Raw genomic sequence first — 25,103 nt, 5'->3', positions numbered from 1 at the left:
ACAGTCTCTAGAGTTTACACAGAATGGTGCAAAAAAACAAAAAACAAAAACCCAACCATCCTGCTTCAGGATCCTGCGTTTCTGTTCTGCAGGCTGAAACACCTTGTTGATGTGAGAGCTCAGAGGAGAATGACCTGACTGGTTTGAGATGACTGGAAGTCTACAGTAACTCAAATAAGCACTCTTTACAACCGTGGTGAGCAGAAAAACATCTCAGAACACACAACACATCAACCCTTGAGGTGGATGGGCTACAACAACAGAAGTCCATATCAGGTTCCACTCAAGAATCTAAGGTTATCATGGCCACAGGCTCACTCAAACTTGGACAGCTGAAGAATAGAAAAAAAAAATATCACCTGGTCTTTTTTCAGTCTTCAATTGTGGAACCCAATGTGGTCTTCCACATCAAGGTTCAATATTTTGTGCATGTTGACTTAAATCTAGACTTAAGACACATTTTTACTCTTTGGTCTTCCCTGGCTGTTAACTTGTCGATTAGTAGCCTAACTATTATCTTTTATTATTTTTAAATTTAATTTCATTGTATATTTGATTGTATTTTATAATTGTTCTGTACAGCACTTTGGTCAGTGTAAGCTGAATTTAAACATACTTTGTAATTAAAAATGCATTTACTTCCTTTTCTGCTCACCACGATTGTAAAGCGTTATTATTTGAGTTATTATATCCTTCCTGGCAGCTTGAACCAATCTGCCCATTTTCCTCTGTCTTGTCTTATCAACAAGGCATTTCCACCCACAGAACTGTCGCTCACTGGATGTTTTTGTTTCTGTGTACATTCTAGAGACTGTTATGTGTGACAATCTCAAGAGATCAGCAGTTTCTGAAACACTCAAACCAGCCCTTACCACGATACCAACAACCATGCCACGATCAAAGTCACAGACATCACACTTTTTCTTCTGATGTTTGACGTGAACTGAATTTTGTGCATTTTACTGCTGCCACATGATTGGCTGATTAGTTAACTGCATGAATGTGCAGATGTAAACGTGTTCCTAATAAAGTAGACAGTGAGTGTATATATATATATTTATACAGTATATTATATTACAGTAACAAACATATCATATCTGCCTCTTTAAACATGACAATTCTAACATATCACTATTGCCACTTCCACAGACACATATGCATATATCAGATCAAATATTCATATCTTAACATCATTATAATATGCTTTTGTTCCAATTGCATAAAAGAGACTACTTACAAGAACCATTTTGATGATGAGATTTTTTTCATAGGCACTCTGGAGTCTGTAGTTCTCTGTTGTAAATATAGACAATCATTTACATTCGAAATGTCCAACACAAACACAGCAAAGACTCCAGAGTGAAATGAACTCTTATAATGTTAATTTGTCTAACTATTGTATAAGTGTTCATGTAAATGAAACGTACTGTGCAAATAAGTAAAAGGCCTTACATATATATATATCAAGCGCTTCACTACCTGAAGTTCTGTTTATTACATAAGCAATCAAACACGACATGCTGCTATAGGACAGTAATCAATGACAGGGTGGAGCAATGCCGTTAGTTGATTAATTTCCTATAACAGCATGTACATGTTGGTTTATTCCTCTTACACCACAGCAATTTGTCAATGATTCAATTTTTTTTTCATTCATTAAAGAATAACAGCATTTTTTTTTTGTTTAATCACAGTTTGATTTCATGTTGTGGAGCATCCCTAAAAAAGCTTTTATCTTATCACTTATGTTATAAAGGCTATAAACAGTTGTTTCCTCACCAGCCTTGTAGACTAGAAACATTTCCATGTTAGAAACCTTATCTTACAGCTTTACCTCTGACTGTTACAAAGCATGGATACTGTAGACTCCTTCCAAGAATGTTAAATAAACGTCTTCTCACAGAACACTTATTAACCACATCAACACCGTATAAATGATTACACACGTTTTTTTTTTTTTATTTCTTCATGTGGAGCAACCACTAAACGTGTCCCTATCAATGTGTTTTTTTCTATAGAAATGATTAGATAAACGGCACTCTGCTATAATCTGTTATAACTGCTATTTTCATGTAAGCAAGCAATATAAATAACAACATATAATAATAATAATAATAATAATAATAATAATAAAAATAATAATAATAATAATAATCACTGCAGAGAATAAATCATTTTTCTCCTTTTAAAAGCACTGAAGACTCACCCATGTCATTAAGCCAACAGGCTATCTTTCTGTACACCTCGTCACATGCAGTCACAGTGATGGCCAGTATGATTTCAGGGATAAACCTCACCACCCGTGGCAGCTCTTTAATCCCCATCACAAATTCCTGTCAACCGGAAACGCAAGTCTATTCAGAAGTCTTCATATTTGTAACACTTTATTCAATGTCTTAATATGTCATTTATGAAATAATACACTGCATATCTGCACAACACCCTATCAATCGACGATTGAATTTGGGTAACCTTTATGAGCACAAGAATGATATAAGAAGCAAAAATTGTGATAGCACTAACCTGAAGCTCAAAGCAGATGAGCATGGCCAGGAAGACAAAGCAAAGGCAGAAAATACAGACAGGAAAGCTAACCAACCATCGGAACACCCTCCTCCTCCAAGGTGGGTAATAAAACTCCTCACAGCCCGTCACTGGACTGCACCGCTTCATACCCTGGGTGAGAAAAAGATAGATCCAGGAAGGAGACGTATTAAGGAGTGGCTTAAACTGCAACTATACCTACATAATTTTACACTGTCCTAGAAAAAGGATCATAATTAGGGGTGTGATGGTAAGACGGTGGTTAGACAGCACACTGTGATAAGGAATTTTCAAATAATGATATCTTTATGCTATGCTGATAAAGATAATGAGACAATTGATGCCATTAAACTCAGTTATAACAGAAGAAGCAGAAGAAATAGACAAGCTATTTAACAATGAGCATAGCTTCCAAGTGTAAAACTAAGGCTAAGAGGAATCCTCTTGAAGTCACCCTATACTTTATAAACAAATTGGTAAACAAAATGGTTTCCTATCAAATAGTTCAATACTGCCACTTCAGATGGCACTGTAGAGCTATTTCAAGACAAACACAATTTTTCTGATATACCAAAATCATAGTCATGCCATGATGTTTTAAAATGTAATCCCCGTAAAGCCATATCAAACTGCCGAATTACCCTAAACTGTGGCCGCGGCTCTTCGAGCGATTCAGCTGGTGTGTCCAATGTGCCCCATTTGTAAGCCAGTTCTGCTCCTCTTCGTTTCCACCTCTCCAGGAACAGCGTGGCCCACACCACGTTAAAGAGGGCAAATACTACACAGCATATATCTCTGCTGGTCTGTGTGAGAAATAGCACTGGCATCATCAATTAGGCAAACAGGAACGGAAGAAAATAGAAGGAGACAAGATGTACACTCATCGTCCACTTTATTAGGAACACATGCGCACCACTTTCATGCAATCATCCAGTCAGTCCATCTTGTGGCAGGAGTGCAAATCAAATCATGCCAGAGCTTCAATTGCACAGTTTTCAACAAGGCATTTCTGTCTGCAGAACTGCTGCTCACTAGATGGTTTTTTTTGTGTTGTTGTTGTTGTTTTTTTTTTGCACTACTCTGCGTAACCTCTAGAGCATGAAAAACCCAGGAGATCTGCAGTTTCAAAAATAGTCAAACCAGCCCATCTGGAACCAACAACCATGCCGCAGTCGAAGTCACCAAGATCACATCTTTTCTCCATTCTGATGTAAACGCTATCTGAAGCTCTTTACCTCTATCTGCACGATTGTGCTGCTGCTACATGACTGAATGACTGGATAATTGCATAAATGTGCAGGTGTTCCTAATAAAGTGGATGGTAAGTGTATATAAGCACATACCAGTGGCACGTTCACTAAAAAGCAGATGTGGTTTCAATAGAGAGGCGATGTTGAACAACAGTAATGGTTTGGTCAGGCCATTATTTATGACTGCATAATTTTTATTACTGAAACAGTGGATTCGGATTGGAATCCTTCTGAACTGTTACCTGATCAGTTTCAGTCAGCATCCACAGTACAAATCCTATCACAGCAGGATACAGCATAGAGGTTGTGTAAAAACCCAGCCAGGCAAAGTACATGGCAATCTTCACTCCAAAATAATCACATATATCATCTAACAGAGGTAGAGATAGAAATAAAAACAGAGAATATGTATGAGAATAATAGTTCAAATGGGCACTACACCATCATCACCAGCTTAGATGTGTGTGTGTGTGTGTGTGTGTGTGTGAATATTACTAGACATGTAGTAAAAAATGACAAACCTAGGGGCTGCTTCTCACACACAGCTTGCACCCACGATTTCATTAGCTGGCCCAGAATTCTCTGCTCATGGAGGGGGAAGACTTGTTGGATCACACCTCGTGCTTTTAGCTCTGGGACTGTAATAAACACACAGTTTAGAGTTACACATATCACACACACACACACACACCTCAGGAACAGTGTGCAGCTATTTAGACTACAGTACAATTGCTTTATTTCCTTCTTTGATTGATGAAGGACTTTATTGCAGGAGAAATAACATGCATAGATAAGACTATATATTTCAGTCACTGTGGATCTATTTGAGGCAACACAAATGCATCAAAACACAGAGTGGACACGCACTTATGGGCTGCCCTTCAAGAAAGTGGATGTTGTGAAGGACCTCCCCTGGTTTGGCTCTGAGATTATCCAGCCAGTATTTGATTATGTTCTGGCGTTCCTGTGAAGGTCCAGAGACAGAAATCGTTTATAGAGTATCCTGTAGTGGTACATCCTTTTGAGATGATGGTTATGATTATGATTTTGATAACACTAGCCAGCTATAATAATAATTTGATATTCAACAATGCCTCCTATTATTTATGTTAAGGGTATTTTAAAAGCATACAACAAAAGAGTACACAGAGAACGCTAGAAGGATTTGGTTAGTGTAAACCACCTGTGATGTGAAGAAGCACAATTCACTCTCAATGTTCTCATAAATGTAGTCCTCCTCACAAGAGAAGCTGCGAGATCCACCTCCAAACTCTGGCTTCACTGCTTTCCGTAAACCCATCTCCTCTGCACCTCGCAACAGACTAAACAAAACACATGTATTAAGCAGTGCACAGATAACACTTAGATCTGATCATCAAGAAATACTGTTCTTTTTGAGCAACCTGGATTAAACTGACATAATAATGAAAACGATGACATACACACTTCTCGTTAATGGCACGGAATAAGTGTCGAGGGCACCAAATTTAAAATACTATGAGTTTCCCAATGGAGACACAATCCATCCCTATATAATCTTAGCTAAACACTAGATAAAGATCGTGCTTTGAGATGAACATAAAGTGCTTCCGTTTCAATGTGCAGCTTTATTTGGTAAGGCACTGCAGCACGCCTGATGTTCTGTGAAGAATTTATTCTGTACCAAAGCATCATCAATCTGCTCAGCCATCCTCTTGCTGTCGGCACTGCACGGAAATAAAATATGACTGCCACAACTTCTATTATCACACAGACTGGCCTTGCAGACTTCATTTCTCCCTCAGTTCCAGTATGGGTTACAGAAAAATGGTATAAATGGCTTCCACATGGTTTGGCTACTTAACTGACTTATATATACAGTGGATATGTACGGGAGCATGTACGGGATATCACTGTGAAAAGGTATCCATTGGGACACGGGTACAAAAGAATTTCTAAAAACATTAGCTGGAACACTCTGAAGGCCATCATCAACAAGTGGAGAAAACGGTGACATTACCAAGAATGGGACATATCCCCCAAATTGATGAAAGGACAAGAAGAAAACTTATCAGAGAGGCTGCCAAGAGATCAGTGGTTCTGGTCACTCCCTACATGTGACAATAATCTCTCGTATTCTTCACATGTCTGGGCTATGGGGTAGTGTAACTAGATGGAAACCCTTTCTCCTAAATGACCCCAGAATTTTTTCTGAATTCTAAAAGACATTTTTGGTGCAAAAACAAGACAGCTTAACACCTATAGATCACCATACTACATACATGGTGAAGCATGGTGGTGGCAGCACCATGTCATAGGGCTGCTTTTCGTCAGCTGGGACTGCGGCTCTAGTGAAGATAGAGCGAATCATGGATAGCTCCAAATGCCAATCTACTTTGGCAAAAAACCTGCAGACCTCTATTAGATAGATGAAGATGAATAACAAGTTCACCTTTCCAGCACAATAATGACCCAAAGCACAAATCTAAGTCAACAAAAGAATGGCTGTAGAAGAAGAAGATCGACGATTTGGAACGGCCCACCCAGTCAGAGCCCAGATCTAAATCCTATCGGAAACCTGTGGAATTTGATAGATCTGGAGTGTGGAATAAAATGACCAAATCAAGATGTGCTAAGTTGGTAGACTTTTCCCAAAAAAGAGTGCTTTGGTATTCACTTAAATTTTGTTGGAAACATTTCTAACTTAATAGAAAGGACTCTTCCAGGATGCCCCCACCCACCAAATTCTGGTTCTGCTCTTATTTCCTGAGACATAAGGACACAATTCCAGGTTTAGAATATGTCCAACGTGATCTTGAGATTCTAACTCATATTGTCTATTAGATCAAATAAGTTATCTCACGTTACCTCCCACTACTGAGGTCATTATATTTGCTTCCTGTTGCAGGAATCAAATTCAAGAACCTTGTGTTGAGTTCTGCACCACATTATCTATACCCCTGCATGCCATCTCTGGCCACCTTCAGGGTCTTTGGTATGTTCTTCTCTTAATGTCTAAACATGCTCATAATGCAAAATCTCACTGTTTTAGCATCCTGGCTCCTGAGTGGTGGAATGAACCTAGCTTTTCACTCGGAACAGCCTACAACTATTCCTAACACAAAGGTTTAGAAAACTCTCTCTTCTGGCAGTTTCTTACTTACAACACCTTACTTTCTTTGCATTCGCACTGCATTGTATTATTTATTCATTTGTAAGGTATTGCATTATTATTTATGTATTTACCATTCCACCGTTATAACTCTAGCAATTTTACAAACCAGCATTTGTCTCTTGTCCAGGTGGGTTCAACAATAAAGATCTACAGTGCCCTCCACTAATATTGGCACCCTTGGTAAATATGAGCAAAGGAGGATGTGAAAAATTTCTTTATTGTTTAACCTTTTGATCTTTTGTTAAAAAGATTAACAGAAATACTCTGCTCTCATGGATATCAAACAATTGCAAACAACAACATAGGTTTATCCAAAAAAATCATTGTTAAATATAGGTATGTAACAATTATTGGCACCCTTTAAGTCAATACTTTGTGTTATCTCCCTTTGCCAAGATAACTGCTCTGAGTCTTCTCCTATAACGCCTGATGAGGTTGGAGAATGCATGGCAAGAGATCTGATGCCATTCCTCCATACAGAATCTCTCCAGATCCTTCAGATTTTGAGGTCCACACTGGTGGACTCTCCTCTTCAGTTCACCCCACAAGTTTTCTATAGGTTTCAAGTCAGGGGACTGGGATGGCCATGGCAGGACCTTGATTTTGTGGTCAGTAAAACATTTTTTGTTGATTTTGATGTATGTTTTGGATCATTGTCCTGCTGGAAGATCCAACCACAACGCATTTTAAGCTTTCTGGCAGAGGCAGTCAGGTTTTCATTTAATATCTGTTGATATTTGATGGAGTCCATGATGCCATGTATCCTAACAAAATGTCCAGGTCCTCTGGCAGAGAAACAGCCCCAAAACATTAAAGAGCCACCACCATATTTAACCGTGGGCATGAGGTACTTTTCCATATGGCTACCTCTCTGTGTGCACCAAAACCACCTCTGGTGTTTATTGCTAAACAGCTCTATTTTGGTTTCATCTGAACATATAACCCGATCCCATTTGAAGTTCCAGTAGTGTCTGGCAAACTGAAGACGCTTGAGTTTGTTTTTGAATGAGAGTAGAGGCTTTTTTCTTGAAACCCTTCCAAACAACTTGTGATGATGTAGGTGACTTCGGATTGTAATTTTGGAGACTTTCTGACTCCAAGACGCAGCTAACTTCTGCAATTCTCCAGCTGTGATCCTTGGAGATTTTTTGGCCACTTGAACCATCCTCTTCACAGTGCGTTGAGACAATATAGACACACGTCCTGTTCCAGGTTGATTCATAACATTTCCAGTTGACTGGAACTTCTTAATTATTGCCGTGATGGTGGAAATGGGCATTTTCAATGCTTGTGCTATTTTCTTATAGACACTTCACGTTTTGTGAAGCTCAACAACATTTTTCAGCACATCACAGATACATTCCTTGGTCTAACCCATTGTAATGAATGAATAACACTCAAATTGATGCTTCCTCGTTTCCTTCCCAGAAATTGATCTAAATCAACCATCTTGAAGAACATATCAATTCTCTAATTGCACTGCGAAGAACGAGGAATGAGGAAGCTTCCAGAGGAGCTAGGAGCGAGGATACACCGGTGTACCCTATGCAGAAGTGTTTCTTGTCAAAAACCTGACACACGTATAAATTCCCCTCCTCCTTTACAGCTGCCACAATCTCAAACAAAAGTCCTTTGATGATGTTTTGGAATTTTGTGTGGAATATAATTAAATAATATGCTTAAAATGAGTATTGTATTTAACTGATCCTTGCATGTTTGGATAGGCAAAGCTGCACAAAAGGTGCACTAATTTATGTATTGTTCATTAATTCATTGTTGAATAACCCAGACATTTCACATACTATCAGTGCATTTTGCTTTATTAAGAACGTTGCTATTAACCAAGCTTCAACAACATAACGGCACATCAAAAACATAAGCATAACGGCAGATCCAGCCAGCGCAGTGAGGTCGTCCAGCTGAGTATGGTCATCATTAATTGACGTCACTTTGAAGTGACGCTTGAAAGAGCGAGGATATTCCGTTTGACCTGCTTCAATTCTTCAATTCTTCTCTCCTCACATCTCATCCATGCATCCTTCTCTCACATCCCAATCGGGGAGGAGCTAAGGTGCAAGGAAAGGAAATGAGGATGCACAAATAAGAAATGAGAATCACCCTGGGAATTTGGCCTATATGTTTCCTCATATTTATACCCCTGTGAAACAGGAAGTCATGGTTGAACAATTTCTTTTTCCTAGTCACCCAGGTGTACTAATTTTTTTTTTTTTTTTTAAATATCAAAGGGAATATACTTCAAATACATTTTTCTCATATGAATTCATAGGGGTGCCAATAATTGTTGCACACCTATACTTAACAAATTTTGTTTTTTACAAACCCGTGTTGTGTTTGCAATTGTTTGATATCCACGAGAGCAGAGTATTTTTGTGACTTTTTTAAAACAAAAGATCAAAAGGTTAAACAATAAAAACAATTTTATTGCTCATATTTACCAAGGGTGCCAATATTAGTGGAGGGCACTGTACATGACTTGACTTGTTTTGTCTTTCAGATTATGAATCCTTGCAACTTCGCAAGATGCTTTGTATCAGTGCACCTTGAACTGTTTGCACTTTTTGTAATTCACTTTGAATAAGAGTGTCAACTGTATCTTTAATGGCCCTAGCAGTCATGATCACCGCTTTCGTCAGTTTTGCTGTTGACCTGCTATAACACCCAAGTCAAGTGACAGATTTTTGTTGACATAAGGTTGGGCTGACTTACCTGAGAACATCATGACAACTGACTTTGTAGCTCAGTGTGATTCTGATATGTGAGAGTAACATACTGTAGTGGCAATGATAGAACCTGCCAAGCATCAAAGCCACACTTAAGGACAGATGAAGAAAGCTATAAAGGTCATGTGTAAAGGAATTGTTACAGATTTTTTTAAAAATAAAAAATCATTCATTCATTCATTTATTCCACATGACCACCAGTCTGAAATGCCAACACACATCTTCCCTGATAAAGATGTAGCCTTGCTCCACATTGTTTAAAACTAGACACCATGCCGTTATTTAGCACACTGTTCAGAAAATAACACTCATTTCAAATCTGATGACTGCAACACACTCCAAACAAGTTGGGACAGTCGACTGTTTACCACTGTGTAACATCACCTTTTCTTTTAATAATACTTATTAAGTGTTCGGGCGCTGAAGACACCAGTTGGTTAAATTTACCAAGTGGAATTTCCCCCCATTTATCCATTATGCATTTCTTCAGCTGTGCAACTGACATTCTCAATCGGAGACAGGTCAGGACTGCAGGCAGGCCATGCTAGCACCCGCACTCTCTGCTTATGCAACCATGTGCTTGTAATGCAGGCAGAATGTGGTTTGGTGTTGTCCTGCTTTGGCTGGCAGCACATGCTGGTCCAAAATGTGTACATATCTTTCTGCATTAATGGTGCCCTCATGCCATGGACACTGACGCTGATAACAGCTTAGATGGTCCTTTTCCTCTTTGGCCCGGAGAACACGACGGCTGTTTTGTCCAAAAACTATTTGAAATGTTCTCTCGTTGGACCACAAAACACAATTCCTCTGTGCTACTGTTCATCTCAAATGAGACCGAGCCCAGAGAAGTGCTTCTGGACAGTGTTGATGTATGGCTTCTGCTTTGCATAGTAAAGCCTTAACTTGCATCTGTGGATACAGCGGCGAATGGTGTTGACTGACAAAGGTTTACCAAAGTATTCCTGAGCCCATGTCAGGATATCCATTACAGACTCATGACGGTTTTTAAGACAGTGACGTCTGAGGGATCGGAGATCACACGCATTCAGAAGTGGTTTTCGGCTTTGCCCTTTACGCATCGAGATTTGACCAGATTCCTTGAATCTTTTAATTATATTGTGCACCGTAGAAGGTGAAATGACCAAAATCCTACCGATTTGTCTTTGGGGAATGTTGTTCTTAAAGTGTTGGATTATTCACTGACACATCTGTTGGCAGATTGGCGAGCCTCGACCCATCCTTACTCTTGAAGGACTAGGCCTTTTTTGGAGGCTCCTTATATACTATGATTAGATGATTTCCTCACCTGTTTCACATCACCTTCTTATTTCAACTTGTCACATCGCTATTAGTCCTAAATTGCCCCTGTCCCAACTTTTTGGAACGTGCTGCATGCATCATTTCAAAATAAACATTTATCTTCAAAAATCTATGCAGTTGATTAGGTAAAACATCAAATACCTTGTCTTTATACGTTTTTTATTTAAATACAAATCAAACTACATTTGCAAATCACTCCTCTTTGTTTTTATTACCGTTTTCCACACTGTACCAACTTTTTCGGAATTGGAGTTGTAGTTCAAATAAGAAAATAATTAGTTTCTCTGAGACACCCAACTGTCAATCATAAGTCACCGCTGTCACGAAAACCCGAGTTGCCAGGATACACCCAAGTCGCCAGAGTGCATACCTCTGCACTGCTGAATTCTTGTTTAACAACACACACACACACACGTAAGTAAATCCAGCCTTACTTTTCATATGTTGCTGTGACGAAGAACGCATAGACTCTTGTGTGTTTGTGGTGTCGTATCTGGATGATAAGTTCTGGGATGCCAAGGCGTATATGATTCAGCAGCCACAGTAATGTGTGGTCATCTGTGGTGTCTGCAAAACAATAAATAAATAAATAAATAAATATATAAAACCCAGGATTACTATTTATTATGATACACCTGATAATGTAGATTCAATTAATCAGTGAGGAGAGAGAGAGAGAGAGAGAGAGAGAGAGAGAGAGAGAGAGAAGAGGATGAGGAGGACCTGCAAAAGTCATGAGTACGTCACAGTTCTCTGTGGGCACCGTCTTCATCCAGGATTTATGGGACATGATGTATCTCCCAGCCTGCAGCAGCCTCTTTCCAAACAGTTTATCTATGAGCCAGAGAGAGAGAGAGAGAGAGAGAGATTGAGAATGTCAGTGACCTTGCCATGTTGCCATGGACAGAAACACACACTGTGAGGCACACACCGTCTCTCCCATTTCTCTTTGTCAAGTTTAAATGTCACCCATGTTTCCCCTGCAACATGAGAAGACTAGACATGGCTTAACTTCTCTGTTCACAGAATCATGGCTACACTTTATTCTGTATGTGTATAAGACCTGCCTTGTGAGAGACAGAAAATCTATTTGCACTTGGTATTTGGGACATTAGTATTATATCATATATAGGACATTTTAGCACGTATGCCTCACTGTTAACACTGCAATGTGGTAGGTGGATGAGTAAACTGTTACAGATTAGCACGTAGCAGAGAAGTGTGAAAAGCACCTTTTGCATTGAGCAACTCCATGCTGGAAAAAAAATAAAAATAGTTGAGCAGCGTGAGAAAATTCTGAATTGGAATAGTTTTATCTCAGAAATACACTCACTGCTCACTTTATTAGGTACAGCTATACACCTACTCATTCATGCAACTATCCAATCAAGGTCAGGAGCTTCTTTGAGAGGTGCAACAGAAAAAAGTGTTGTTGGGAAATTGCAAGTTCAAATCCTGACGATGCCACAGCCATCTGGCTGGGAGTCAAGAGAGCAAAACTAGCTGCGGTCTCTGGATGGGAGGGATGGCTTACTCTCTCTCTCTTCCAATCAGTGCAACACGAGCCAATCGTGGACGTCTGTAAGCTCGTGTATGCAGAACAGGGCAGATACACCACCCTGGGATGCTGCATGAGTAGCAGAGCAGCAAAGATGTCTTGGAGGACCCAGATGCTTGCCCCACCTTCCCCACATGGTAGTTGTTGTGTGATAGGGGCGAGTTAGCTAGTGGGTGAAAAAACTATTTTGGGCAAGAAAAACAAACGTGTTTATTGGCTCCTAAAAGAAGGAACTGATTCTGAACAGCTGAAACGAGTCGTTAGTAATTCCAGACTTACTTCCTGTACAAACCAAAAAGCCCTGCCTCTGGTCTTCGGCTGCTCGCGAACAGACTGAGCTGAAACTCGTTATGGTAGTGGGCGTTTCCTTTTTGAAACGCTGACAGCGGTAGATCAATCACAACAGAGTGGGACAACTGACCAATCAGAGCAGAGTATGCTCTCTGAAAGGAGGAGTTTAGAATGAATCCTTTAGAACGGATCATTGAACGAGTCGTTTTTGACACTGAGGGGAAAACAGGTAATGCTGCAGTTTAAATTATGAGCACATTAAAGTGTTTTTTGACCTTGGATGTGTGTAAATCTATTGTATGAGACCTTTAAAACAAAATTAGGAACGTTTCAAAACCATAATAGGTCCGCTTCAAACGTTAGAATGAAGGGAGAATGTGCTCGCAGTGGTTTTGACTATAGCATAGTTGTTGGTGCCAGATGAGCTGGTTTGAGCATTTCAGAAAATGCTGATCTCCTGAGATTTCCACGCACAACAATCTCAAGAAAAAAAGAATAAATCCAGCTCTGTGGGCGGAAAAAACCTTGTTGATGAGAGAGGTCAGAGCAGAATGGTCAGACTGATTCCAGCTGACGGGAAAGTTTTAGTAAGTCAAATAACCACTCTTATGTGAAACCCTGAGGATGCTCTACAACTGTATCACACTGGGTTCCACTGCTGTCAGCCAAGAACAGGAATCTGAGGCTACATTGTGCACAGACTCATCCAAACCTGGCAATTAAAGGTTGTAAATGTTGTTGTTTGGTCTTTTCCGCTCTTCAACTACACAATTTCACATCATATTCCCAGGAGGCATAAAAGAAACAATGTCCTTAACAGGAAGCGAGTCCATATCTCGTTCATCTCATGTGTGTTTTGATACTTGGTATATCAGTCGTGCTCTCTACCCAACACATTTCATGTCATTTTATCCCTAACAGCCATGTAACCAGAAGCTGGATGGAAGTTGGTTGGATCTATGCAATGCTTTTGTGTCTTGAGTTGATGTCCACTAAAGAATTTGTGCAGTATTTTGCTGATTGCATTACATCGAAGCATTCGTGATACTGTGTCAGTTTCTTAAAATAGTAATAGCTTTTACTTAGTTTAAAACAATGAAGCAACAACGATGTCAAAATCACAGATACTTAGGCAGACTAGAGGTATTTAAAAAAAATATTATACCTCTATATATACCAGGTATTTTAGGCACATCAGCAGGAACTCTGGAACGTTTTGATCATGACAAAATATAACTCACATACACAATGCAGTTGGCAGAGACTGGTAAACACATCTAAACATGCGAATTGTTGCAAAAAAAAAAAAAAAAAAGGGGCCGCTTCATCGCTTGGACCCCATAATTGCTGCATATAGCTTTATCTCATTATCACACAGTAGCACAAACAGCAGGGCAGAAAGGGGTTTTGTCAAAGCTTAGTGCACTATGACTCTAATAAAACTACCTGCAGGACTGCAGTGGCTTTCTGCTCACTCACTCAGATGCAGGCTCCTACAGATGCTCATTCTCACGCTACAGAGACCACCGGATTTCATAAACAGCCATCTGGTGCAAAAATGATGTTATTATTTAATTCCCAAAAGAAGTAAGCACAAAAAGCATGATTCATAATCTTCACACAGGTTTCATGACAAACACAGCACTGGAGATGAATATCATCTTATAGCTATTGCAATGGATATTGACATTTCCTACTAACATGCAGAAAGATTGACTATTTTGCTGGGCAAGAACTTTGACATTTTCTTCTTGAGGCATTTGGAGATTGAGCTTATAAACGAATCAGCTCAGGAGAGAGCCGTGGATCTGTAACGTTTCTAATATTGAACTTTTTTGTGAAAGGGAAACCCTCTATTATTGGGTTCTAGATAGAAGCAGTAAGGGTAAAAGAGGTAAAAAGAGGTAAAAAAAAAAAAAGCAGTAAAAGAGGTACAAATCAAACGACCATTTAGGATGCTCAATGTATTGTTTGTGTTTTTTTTCTTTTAGACGTTTTCTGAATCTTTGGCGTGACACAAACTGCCCATCTGTCTTAGGTAAGGACAAAATAACTCTGCAGGCCATATAATATCATCATCTCTCCCATAACTCACTGCTGTAGGTATCTTCTGTCAAATTAAACTGTCATCACTTAGTTCTCCCTTGGTTTGTTTCCTGGGAGGTACTAGTATTAGATGTTCATTGCATTCTATTTATAAATCGAGGGTAACATTTGGTGCTGCAGGGGTGGTATTTTATTATGCCACTGACTATCTAATACAACTTACAGCCCTCTGTAATGTTTGCCCACCAGATGCTTTCTCCAAAAAAAATTTTAATTGCACATTGTTTTGTTTCTTCCCTAGAGCTGTAACCCTGCTTTCACAGCAAGATATGTCTGCCATTTCTGCCAGTGCTGACTCATCAACACATCAGTTCATCAGTTCTCTCAGCAAATTTGGCTATTTTGTTCTTCCCTATACCGTATTGTTCACTTGGTTGGGTAAGCCATGACATGAGGGCTGCAAAATAACATAGGCCATTTTTTATTTTTGACTTTTTTTTTTTGCTTTTACACTGCCATGGTTTCTTATGATTTATTACAGTTTAATCAACAATGCCACAGACATTAAAAAAAGGTACAGCTTGACAAGTAAATCAGGAAAGTTTCAGTTCAAAAACCCATGTCTTTGTTTAAAAGGGCCTGTTACCACGCAAGCTCCCGAGATCCTAAAGGGACTCTAAATGAGTGCTTTATTAAAAGCAAGGGCATTTAGAGGGTAAACCGTTAAGCCTATAGATAAAAGACTCATGCTGTGCTAATATCAGTTATAAGGCAAATAAAATGTTACAGTATGTGCTATAAGTGCCTCATGATACTGATCCATATCTGTAAACTTTTCCAATTAGATCTAGACTGTTTCCAAGTCCTACACTTCTCCATTCATTTACATAGACATTCAATTCTTTTAGCATATTTTAAATATTTTGGTGCTAAATTTTGCAATCCATAAATGAATGTAAACCGCAACTTCAGAAGGCAACCTAACAACAAATAATAGCAACTTTCCAGCTAACATGTAAATACATGGCTGTTGTGAACACAGCATGGGTGAAGTGGCAAAAAAACCAAAAAAACAACCAACAACACAAAACTACAGAAATGAGAAATTAATATAGCGACATCTGTTCCAGAGTGTGTCACACTTGCTTTACACAATTATGTCTGGTCAATAAATAGTCTACACTATTATTTTCTGATGATGATATAAATGCAGTTGCATTGTCGTGTACAAAAACTCAGCTGAATAACTGGTTAAGTGCTACATATGTAAAGTAGCACACATTGGTATTCATTCCTCAGATATATGTGACCGCAGACTTGTGTGCTACTCAGAAGTGCAGTTCTACAGAAAGGGGGTTTATGGGTTAGTGGTGTGCATTGGTGTACTGACGTCCTAATGTGTCGTCCTCACAAAAGCTAAAAGTGTTTTGGTGGTTGAGATTTGAAGGTGTATCCAAAATCGGCTGTGCACCCAGAAACACTGTGACCCTTCTTCAGCAGGTTTTTTAAAGGGTTGCAGAATAATAACAACTCAAGTGTAAATAAAATTTGAAACGAGAAAGTGAAAAACAATAAAAATGTTCCCTAATTACATCCAGTACTTTCCGTCTTCCATAGGCCGGGGACACTGGGCACGTACCCACCCCTTTTTGAAAGTGATATCAGTTTAACTTTGTTAATGCTGTTAGTCTCTTATGATGTCTGTAATCAAATGACTCCTCTATGATAAACTTTTTGCATAGGACAGCTATAAATGAACAGCATGAGCGAGCATCCATCAGATTTCCCCCCCCTGTATTTCATATTTGGGTCACAAGGCAATCACTGGATGCTGGAAGTATTTACAGGAAACTACGATCATAATACTGTGGCATATGTGAATATAAAACGAGAGGCTTTCTACCAGCTGTAGCTGTCATAATAATAGCCAATTAAATCCTGCAGGATTGCACACTTTACTTTCTTTTTTTCTTCTAATGGATTCCCAGTAAATAATATTCACAGTGTAGGTGATGTAAACCACAGCAACTCCATTTAAAAAACTAAGGCATCCATCATTCTGTGATTGCTACGACTGTGGATTTAAACATAAGTTAAAGTGAAGTCCTTGAGTACATGAACTGCTTTATTCTGCTTAATACAGATAAGTAAAAAAAAAGCTTCAGAAATGTTTTCTTGGTTTATAAGTGATCATGCAAGATTTCTATTTTCCCCACAGCACTTTTTGAAGAGAGAGAGAAAAAAAGTTACTTCAAGTGCTTTGCAGTTTCTCAGTAACAATGCCAAGCTGCATATTTGTCTTATTGCCTTCAAGATAGAGCAAAAACGAGAAGCAGGTGCTATTATAACATAATTGGTGACAAGAACTAACTCACAGAAGTTCCACAGCATATATGTAATGTAGCTCTAAACAGATAAAAAATGTGATATGCTGTTCTTTAATAAATAAAAACTGGCACTGACAAATTGCTATGGTGTGAGAGAAATAAAATCCATTGGGACTGTTCTAGGAAAATACCCAATAACTTCGTCTTGGGCTGCATCACGTGGCCCCGTAGTGTATTATTGTTTACTTAGTGGGGTATTAGTGGTTTAGAACTTGGAAGTAAGTAGTATTCATTCTGAAGTAAAACGAGACTTATTTGTGACGTATTACATGAAGACAGACACCTATGTGGACGTCCATATACAGCACCCTCACACATTTACATGGAAACACAAGTATTCTATAAACCTCAACAGACAAGGACCTGTTTACAACTCACAAGACATCATCATTTGCAGCATGCAAATGCAGTATGCCAAAGCACTCTGGGTGGCTTCAGTGTCATAAGTGGGTGGAAGCTGATGTGCCTAGGATACTATAGTATTGGAAAAATATGAAAAACAAAGAAGCTGAGAGACTGTTAAAACGTATTCTTCAAAATCAAACCTCATCATTACACCCCAGATCTAAAGAGTGGCATCAGATACATATTCAACACCAGAGCTTTCTCACCAAAACGTACCACCTCTCACAACGCATCAGTCATTTACATTGTACCTTCAATATGGAATTCATTAATCTGATGAAGGCATTTAAACCTTAGCAGATGTTAATTTTCGCAAGATAGTAGAGCTACTTGAATTTCAGTACCAGAAGTAGTCTAAATTTGTGCAGTCATGCCAGAACTGGCATTTCCTTTTCCACTAACAGGAAGGTATTCTCATTCAAAGCAGTTTACTTTCAAGCCAAGGCTAAGGACTGCCAGGATCTCCACAGGGAACATTTTTCCAACAAATTTCTTACCTAGTTTTCCATTCTAAAGACCAGCATCGGTAACTGATTAGCATTTTTTAATCAGAAAACCCCCTCGAAATTCTCCGTTTTGGCTATAAAATAAGGAGAAAATGTTATGAAACCCTTCCCCTCCCCCAGAAATTGGGTTATTTGTCTGCAAGTACTATCCCTGTGTTCTTCCCCTATAACTTTCACAAGTTACTCGCAAACACAGTCAAATACAGTAAAAATGCTGAAATATCAACAAAGCCTTTTCACTAGCCAGCAAATTTGACTACTCGGATAACACATTGGTTTCAACCTACATGCTGAAATAAAGGCTGAGTAAAACCACAACAGAGGTGTTGGTCAGTTTTTATCACATTTGCAGTCAGCAACTGTTTTACACATTATGTATTCTTACTGGCCACTTTATTAGGCACAACAACCTTGTTGGTCCATGTTTTAGGTATATAGCTGGAAACTATGCCATTTGTGGTAATTGCTGTCTTTTTTTTTTTTTTTTTTAAGAATATCTGAACCCAGCAGTGACACTGAAGTGCTATAAAAAGCACTGGGACCAACATGACCCCATTAGCATCTCAATGTCACTGCTGAGAATTTTAAACCACCTAAATGATTTTTGGTCAGCAATGGTTCTATCATGGTCCCTTCTCCACTGATAGAAAAGAGTCGGCAAATTGCACATAACAACATACAGCCTGCTTTCAGTAATTGTATACCTATGAAACCACCTGTACCTGTAAGTGCTCCTGCTAAAATGACCAATAAGTGTTTTAAATCCAATGTGCTAAAGTCCATCCATCCATCCATCTTCCATACCGCTTATCCTTCCTTCAGGGTCACGGGGAAACCTGGAGCCTATCCCAGGGAGCATCGGGCACAAGGCGGGGTACACCCTGGACAGTGTGCCCATCCATCACAGGGCACAATCACATACACATTCACACACCCATTCATACACTACGGACACTTTGGACATGCCAATCAGCCTACCATGCATGTCTTTGGACTGGGGGAGGAAACCGGGGTACCTGGAGGAAACCCCCACGGCACGGGGAAAACATGCAAACTCCGGACACACAGGGCGGAATCTAACCCCCGACCCTGGAGGTGTGAGGCGAACGTGCTAACCACTAAGCCACCGTGCGCCCCATGTGCTGTAAAATATAGAATAAAAAAAACAACTTTTCATCTGTCAGTTTCCAGCTGCTCTGTTCTCTATTGTAACATCTATTGTAACAAAGCTTTTTATTCGCTATTATTGATAGAGTACTACATTTTTAAATTTCTCAAAAGTCCCCTGTCCCCCAAGACACATCATAACCAGCTGCCACTAGAAATCAACAAGAAGACGATCGGCCTCGTTCACAGTGAGTGTGCAGGATAGCTTAGCCCCTCTCTGCCTGTCTATTCAGTGTGATCCTAGCCAATTGTGGACATTTGTTAGCACTACTATACTGAATGTATGACCATGTATGAGTCATAGCTTGAAGAGATATGGTGCTTCGCCATGGAAGCGTTCCAGGAAAGACTTAGGATAATACTAATACTGCTAATAATACTACTAATAATACTAACAACAGCAACAACAACAACAACTACTACAATGAATAAAAACTTTATAAAAATTGAAGGCTACTGCATCAACAAGGCACAATACAAAGAAGTAAATAACAGATGGCACACCGACAGCAGATGCTGTGAGATAGCAGGATGATATTTTTTTATGTATTTTTTTTAGAAATGCTAAAAGTTTTTAGCTTTGTTTGAAGAACTCTGGCCATACTCTGATAATAAATTATAATGTTTTGGGGATATTTAAAAAGTCTGTGGTACACCATCGTTTGGCTTATGCATTTTGTTTGCGTTTGAGTATCTGTTTCCTCCCTTTTCAAAAGAAACAAGTTTAGCAAAAAAACAAACCTAAATATAAAATCTAGAGCAGTAATGACTTCAGGCACTACATAGTCAACTCATTTAAACCCATGTACCACTTATGGAGAGCCTTCTGCCACTGTGTTTGTTTTTTCTACGTACCTGCTTTAGCCCATTTTAGCCACACATTCAACAAAGGCGTGTGTTTGGGAACACATCCAAGTGTTTATGCTGCCTAAACAGGCCATTTTCTAGTTAAAAATCATAAAACAAATGCACTTGACCTCTGTTGTACTGTTGAGAGGAAGTCTTTTGTGTTATGTAGAAAAAGAACTGAAATGACAGGTGAGCATGATGAGCTAATGCGCCAAGAACAGCCTACAGTAATAGGACACGTCACATTGCGGGCAGCCAGAGCGGCTCATTCGTTTGGCCAGCTGGAGCTGGAAATTTGTTTAAAAAGCAGAAAGGTGAGGGGTTATTCAGCGTTCACCGAATTACCTACTCAGAAAGACTTTTTCCTTCAAAGAAAATGATAAAAACTTTTGAACTTGTGAATCAATTGTACACACATTACTCTCAAGACAAAAACATCTAGACACATAGCAGGAATAAATGTCCGAGAAAAAGTGTTGCTACAGTGGTGTGTCTAAGAGTCCTTAAAATTAGCACATGATCACTATTCAAGTATATGGATGAGGAAGCAACATGTAAACAGACTCCAAATATGTCATGTTACTACTATAGTTAGCCTAGTCATTGTTTCCTTATCTGTTCTTTTAATACAACCCCAATTCCAAAAAAGTTGGGACGCTGTGTAAATAAATGTAAATAAAAACAGAATGCAATGATTTGCAAAATCTCATAAACCCATGTTATTCACAATAGCACATAGAAAACATGTCAAATGTTTAAACTGAGGAAATTGACCATTTCAAGGAAAAAAAAAAAAGGTAATTTTGAATTTGATGGCCACAGCACGTCTCATCAAAAAATTTGGGATGGGGCAAGAAAAGGCTGGAAAAGTAAGTGTTACTAAAAAGAAACAGCTGGAGGTTAATTGGCAACAGATCAGTAACATGATTGGGTATGAAAAGAGTTGTTAGAGAGGCAGAGTCTTTCAGAAGTAAAGATGGGCAGAGGTTCACCAATCTGAGAAAAACTGCGTTTACAATTTGTGGAACAATTTCAGAATAATGTTCCTCAAGGTAAAATTGTGAACACTATGAATATCTCATCATCTACAGTACATAATATCATCAAAAGATTCTGAGAATCTGGAGAAATCTCTGTGCAATCAATACTGAGAATCAATATTGCATGCCCGTGATCTTCGGGTCCTCAGGCAGCACTGCATTAAAAACAGGCAGGATTCTGTAATGGAAATCACTGCATGGGCTCAGAAACACCTCCAGAACTCATTGTCTGTGAACACAGTTCGCCGTGCCATCCACACATGCTGGTTAAAGCTCTATCATGCAAAGAAGAAGCCATATGTGAACATGATCCAGAAACGCTGCCATCTTCTCTGGGCCAAAGCTCATTTAAAATGGACCGAGGCAAAGTGGAAAATTGTTGTGTGGTCAGACCAGCTTTTTATCAGCGCTCAGTTCAAAAGCCTGCATCTCTGATGGTATGGGGTGCATTAGTGCCCATGGAATGGGCAGCTTGCACATCTGGGAAGGCACCATCAATGCTGAAAGGTATGTACAGGTTTTAGTGCAACATATGCTTCCATCCAGATTCCATCCCATCTTTACTTCTGAGAGACTCTGCCTCTATAAGATACTCTTTTTATACCCAAACATGTTACTGACCTGCTGCCAATTAACATAATTAGTTGTAAAATGTTCCTCCAGCTATTTCTTTTTACTAACACTTACTTTTCCAGCCTTTTGTTGCCCCGTCCCAACTTTTTTGGATGTGTTGCGGCCATTAAATTCAAAATTACCTTATTTTTTTCTTAAAATGGTACATTTCCTCAGTTTAAACAATTGATATGATTTCTATGTTCTATTGTGAATAACATATGGGTTTATGAGATTTGCAAATCATTGCATTCTGTTTTTATTTACATTTAACAGCGTCCCAACTTTTTTTGGAATTAGGGTTGTATATAGCCAAGTCTTATTGATCCCATAAGTAACATTGCTCATACATGCCATTTCTGAATCATATAAAAGGTACTATATACTACACAACCATGAGTTAAGAATGTTATCCTCAGTAAAAGTCGATATGACATTCTCTGAAGGAATTCAGTTCCTCGGTATCCAAGAGGCTGAATACAGCATTGTGAGTGTGCACTTAAATTATAAATGAGAGAGTGAGCCTGAATCTATAAACACATTTTAACATATGACATATGAATGGCATGAAAATATATACAGTGCCCTCCAATAATATTGCCACCCTTGGTAAATATGTGAAAATTTATCTTTATTGTTGAACCTTTTGATCTTTTGTTAAAAGAAAATTCGCAAAAATACTCTGCTCTCATAGATATAATGCCTGATGAGGTTGGAGAATACATGGCAAGGGACTTGAGACCATTCCTCCATACAGAATCTCTCCAGATCCTTCAAAATTCAAGGTCCATGCTGGTGTACTCTTCAGTTCACCCCACAGGTTTTCTATGGGTTTCGTCAGGGGACTGGGATGGCCATGACATGACCTTGATTTTGTGGTCAGTAAAACATTTTTGTGTTGATTTTGATGTATGTTTTGGATCACTGTCCTGCTGGAAGATCCAACCATGGCCCATTGTTAGCTTTCTGGCAGAGGCAGTCAGGTTTTCACTTAATATCTGATATTTGATAGGATACATGGCATCATGGACTCTAACAAAATATTCAGGTCCTCTGGCAGAAAAACAGCCCCAAAACATTGAAGAGCCACCACCATATTTAACCGTGGGCATGACGTACTTTTCCATATGGCTACTGCACTGTGTGCTCCAAAATCACCTCTGGTGTTTATTGCCAAAAAGCTCTATCTTGACCATAGAACCCGATCCCATCTTAAGTTCCAGTAGTGTCTGGCAAATTGAAGATGCTCAAGTTTGTTTTTGGATGCGAGTAGAGGTTTTTTTCTTGAAACCCTTCCAAACAACTTGTAGTGATGTAGGTGACTTCGGATTGTAGTTTTGGAGACTTTCTGACCCCAAGATGCAACTAACTCCTGCAATTCTTCAGCTGTGATCCTTGGAGATTTTTTGGACACTCGAACCATCCTCTTCACAGTGCGTTGAGACAATATAGACACACGTCCTGTTCCAGGTTGATTCATAACATTTCAAATAGACTGGAACTTCTTAATTGTTGCCCTGATGGTGGAAATGGGCATTTCCAAAAGGTTAAACAATAAAGACAATTTATCACAGCCTTCTTTGCTCATATTTACCAAGCGTGCTAATATTAGTGGAGGGCACTGTATATACAGTATCTCACAAAAGTGAGTACACCCCTCACATTTTTGTAAATATTTGATTATATATTTTCATGTGACAACACTGAAGAAATGACACTTTGCTTCAATGTAAAGAAGTGAGTGTACAGCTTGTGTAACAGTGTAAATTTGCTGTCCCCTCAAAATAACTCAACACACAGCCATTAATGTCTAAACCTCTGGCAACAAAAGTGAGTACACCCCTAAGTGAAAATATCCAAATTAGGCCCAATTAGCCATTTTCCCTCCCCGGTGTCATGTGACTTGTTAGTGTTACAAGGTCTCAGGTGTGAATGGGGAGCAGGTGTGTTAAATTTGGTGTCATCACTCTCACACTCCCTCATACTGGTCATTGGAAGTTCAACATGGCACATCTTGGCAAAGAACTCTCTGAGGATCTGAAAAAAAGTATTGTTGCTCTACATAAAGATGGCCTAGGCTATAAGAAGATTGCCCAGACCCTGACACTGAGCTGCAGCACGGTGGCCAAGACCACACAGCGGTTTAACAGGACAGGTTCCACTCAATACAGGCCGTGCCATGGTCGACCAAAGAAGTTGAGTGCACGTGCTCAGCGTCATATCCTGAGGTTGTCTTTGGGAAATAGACGTATGAGTGCTGTCAGCATTGCTGCAGAGATTGAAGGGGTGGGGGGTTAGCCCGTCAGTGCCAATCAAATTGGTCTGCATGGCTGTCGTCCCAGAAGGAAGCCTCTTCTAAAGATGATGCACAAGAAAGCCTGCAGACAGTTTGCTGAAGACAAGCAGACTAAGGACATGGATTTACTGGAACCATGTCCTGTGGTCTGATGAGACCAAGATAAACTTATTTCATTCAGATGGTGTCAAGCGTGTGTGGCGGCAACCAGGTGAGGAGTACAAAGACAAGTGTGTCTTGCCTACAGTCAAGCATGGTGGTGGTAGTGTCAAGGTCTGGGGCTGCATGAGTGCTGCCGGCACTGGGGAGGTACAGTTCATTGAGGGAACCATGAATGCCAACATGTAGTGTGACATACTGAAGCAGAGCATGATCCCTCCCTTCGGAGACTGGGCCGCAGGGCAGTATTCCAGCATGATAATGACCCCAAACACACCTCCAAGACGACCAATGCCTTGCAAAAGAAGCTGAGAGTGAAGGTGATGGACTAAACCCTATTGAGCATCTGTGGGGCATCCTCAAATGGAAGGTGGAGGAGCACAAGTTCTCTAACATCCACCAGCTCCATGATGTCGTCATGGAGGAGTGGAAGAGGACTCCAGTGGCAACTTGTGAAGCTCTGGTGAACTCCATGCCCAAGAGAGTTAAGGCAGTGCTGCAAAATAATGGTGGCCACACAACATATTGACACTTTGGGCCCAATTTGGACATTTTCACTTAGGGGTGTACTGACTTTTGTTGCCAGCAGTTTAAACATTAATGGCTGTGTGTTGAGTTATTTTGAGGGGACAGCACATTTACACTGTTACACAAGCTGTACACTCACTACTTTACATTGTAGCAATGTGTCATTTCTTCAGTGTTGTCACATGAAAAGATATAATCAAATATTTACAAAAATGTGAGGGGTGTACTCAATTTTGTGAGATACTGT

At 39.5% G+C, this 25,103-nt stretch overlaps 1 protein-coding gene across 2 annotated transcripts in view; it reads right to left on the bottom strand.

The window, feature by feature from the left end:
- The window catches only part of ano8b (anoctamin 8b), a 35,892-nt gene that overhangs the window by 5,185 nt on the left and 5,604 nt on the right, over positions 1-25,103 (bottom strand). For both annotated transcript variants that reach the window (XM_053634187.1, XM_053634188.1), the window contains exons 2-11: positions 11,736-11,846; positions 11,447-11,579; positions 4,978-5,116; positions 4,662-4,758; positions 4,316-4,432; positions 4,037-4,164; positions 3,186-3,347; positions 2,524-2,676; positions 2,207-2,333; positions 1,238-1,293 (exon numbers count right to left, since the gene is read on the bottom strand). In XM_053634187.1, coding sequence (XP_053490162.1) covers positions 1,238-1,293; positions 2,207-2,333; positions 2,524-2,676; positions 3,186-3,347; positions 4,037-4,164; positions 4,316-4,432; positions 4,662-4,758; positions 4,978-5,116; positions 11,447-11,579; positions 11,736-11,846 — 1,223 coding nt within the window. The remainder of the gene's footprint in view (positions 1-1,237; positions 1,294-2,206; positions 2,334-2,523; positions 2,677-3,185; positions 3,348-4,036; positions 4,165-4,315; positions 4,433-4,661; positions 4,759-4,977; positions 5,117-11,446; positions 11,580-11,735; positions 11,847-25,103) is intronic.

Source organism: Ictalurus furcatus, chromosome 10 (genome assembly GCF_023375685.1).
Source record: "Ictalurus furcatus strain D&B chromosome 10, Billie_1.0, whole genome shotgun sequence".
NCBI lineage: Eukaryota > Metazoa > Chordata > Actinopteri > Siluriformes > Ictaluridae > Ictalurus > Ictalurus furcatus.
The sequence above is the reverse complement of the archived record's forward strand: the minus strand, read 5'-3'. Positions and strand labels throughout refer to the sequence as shown.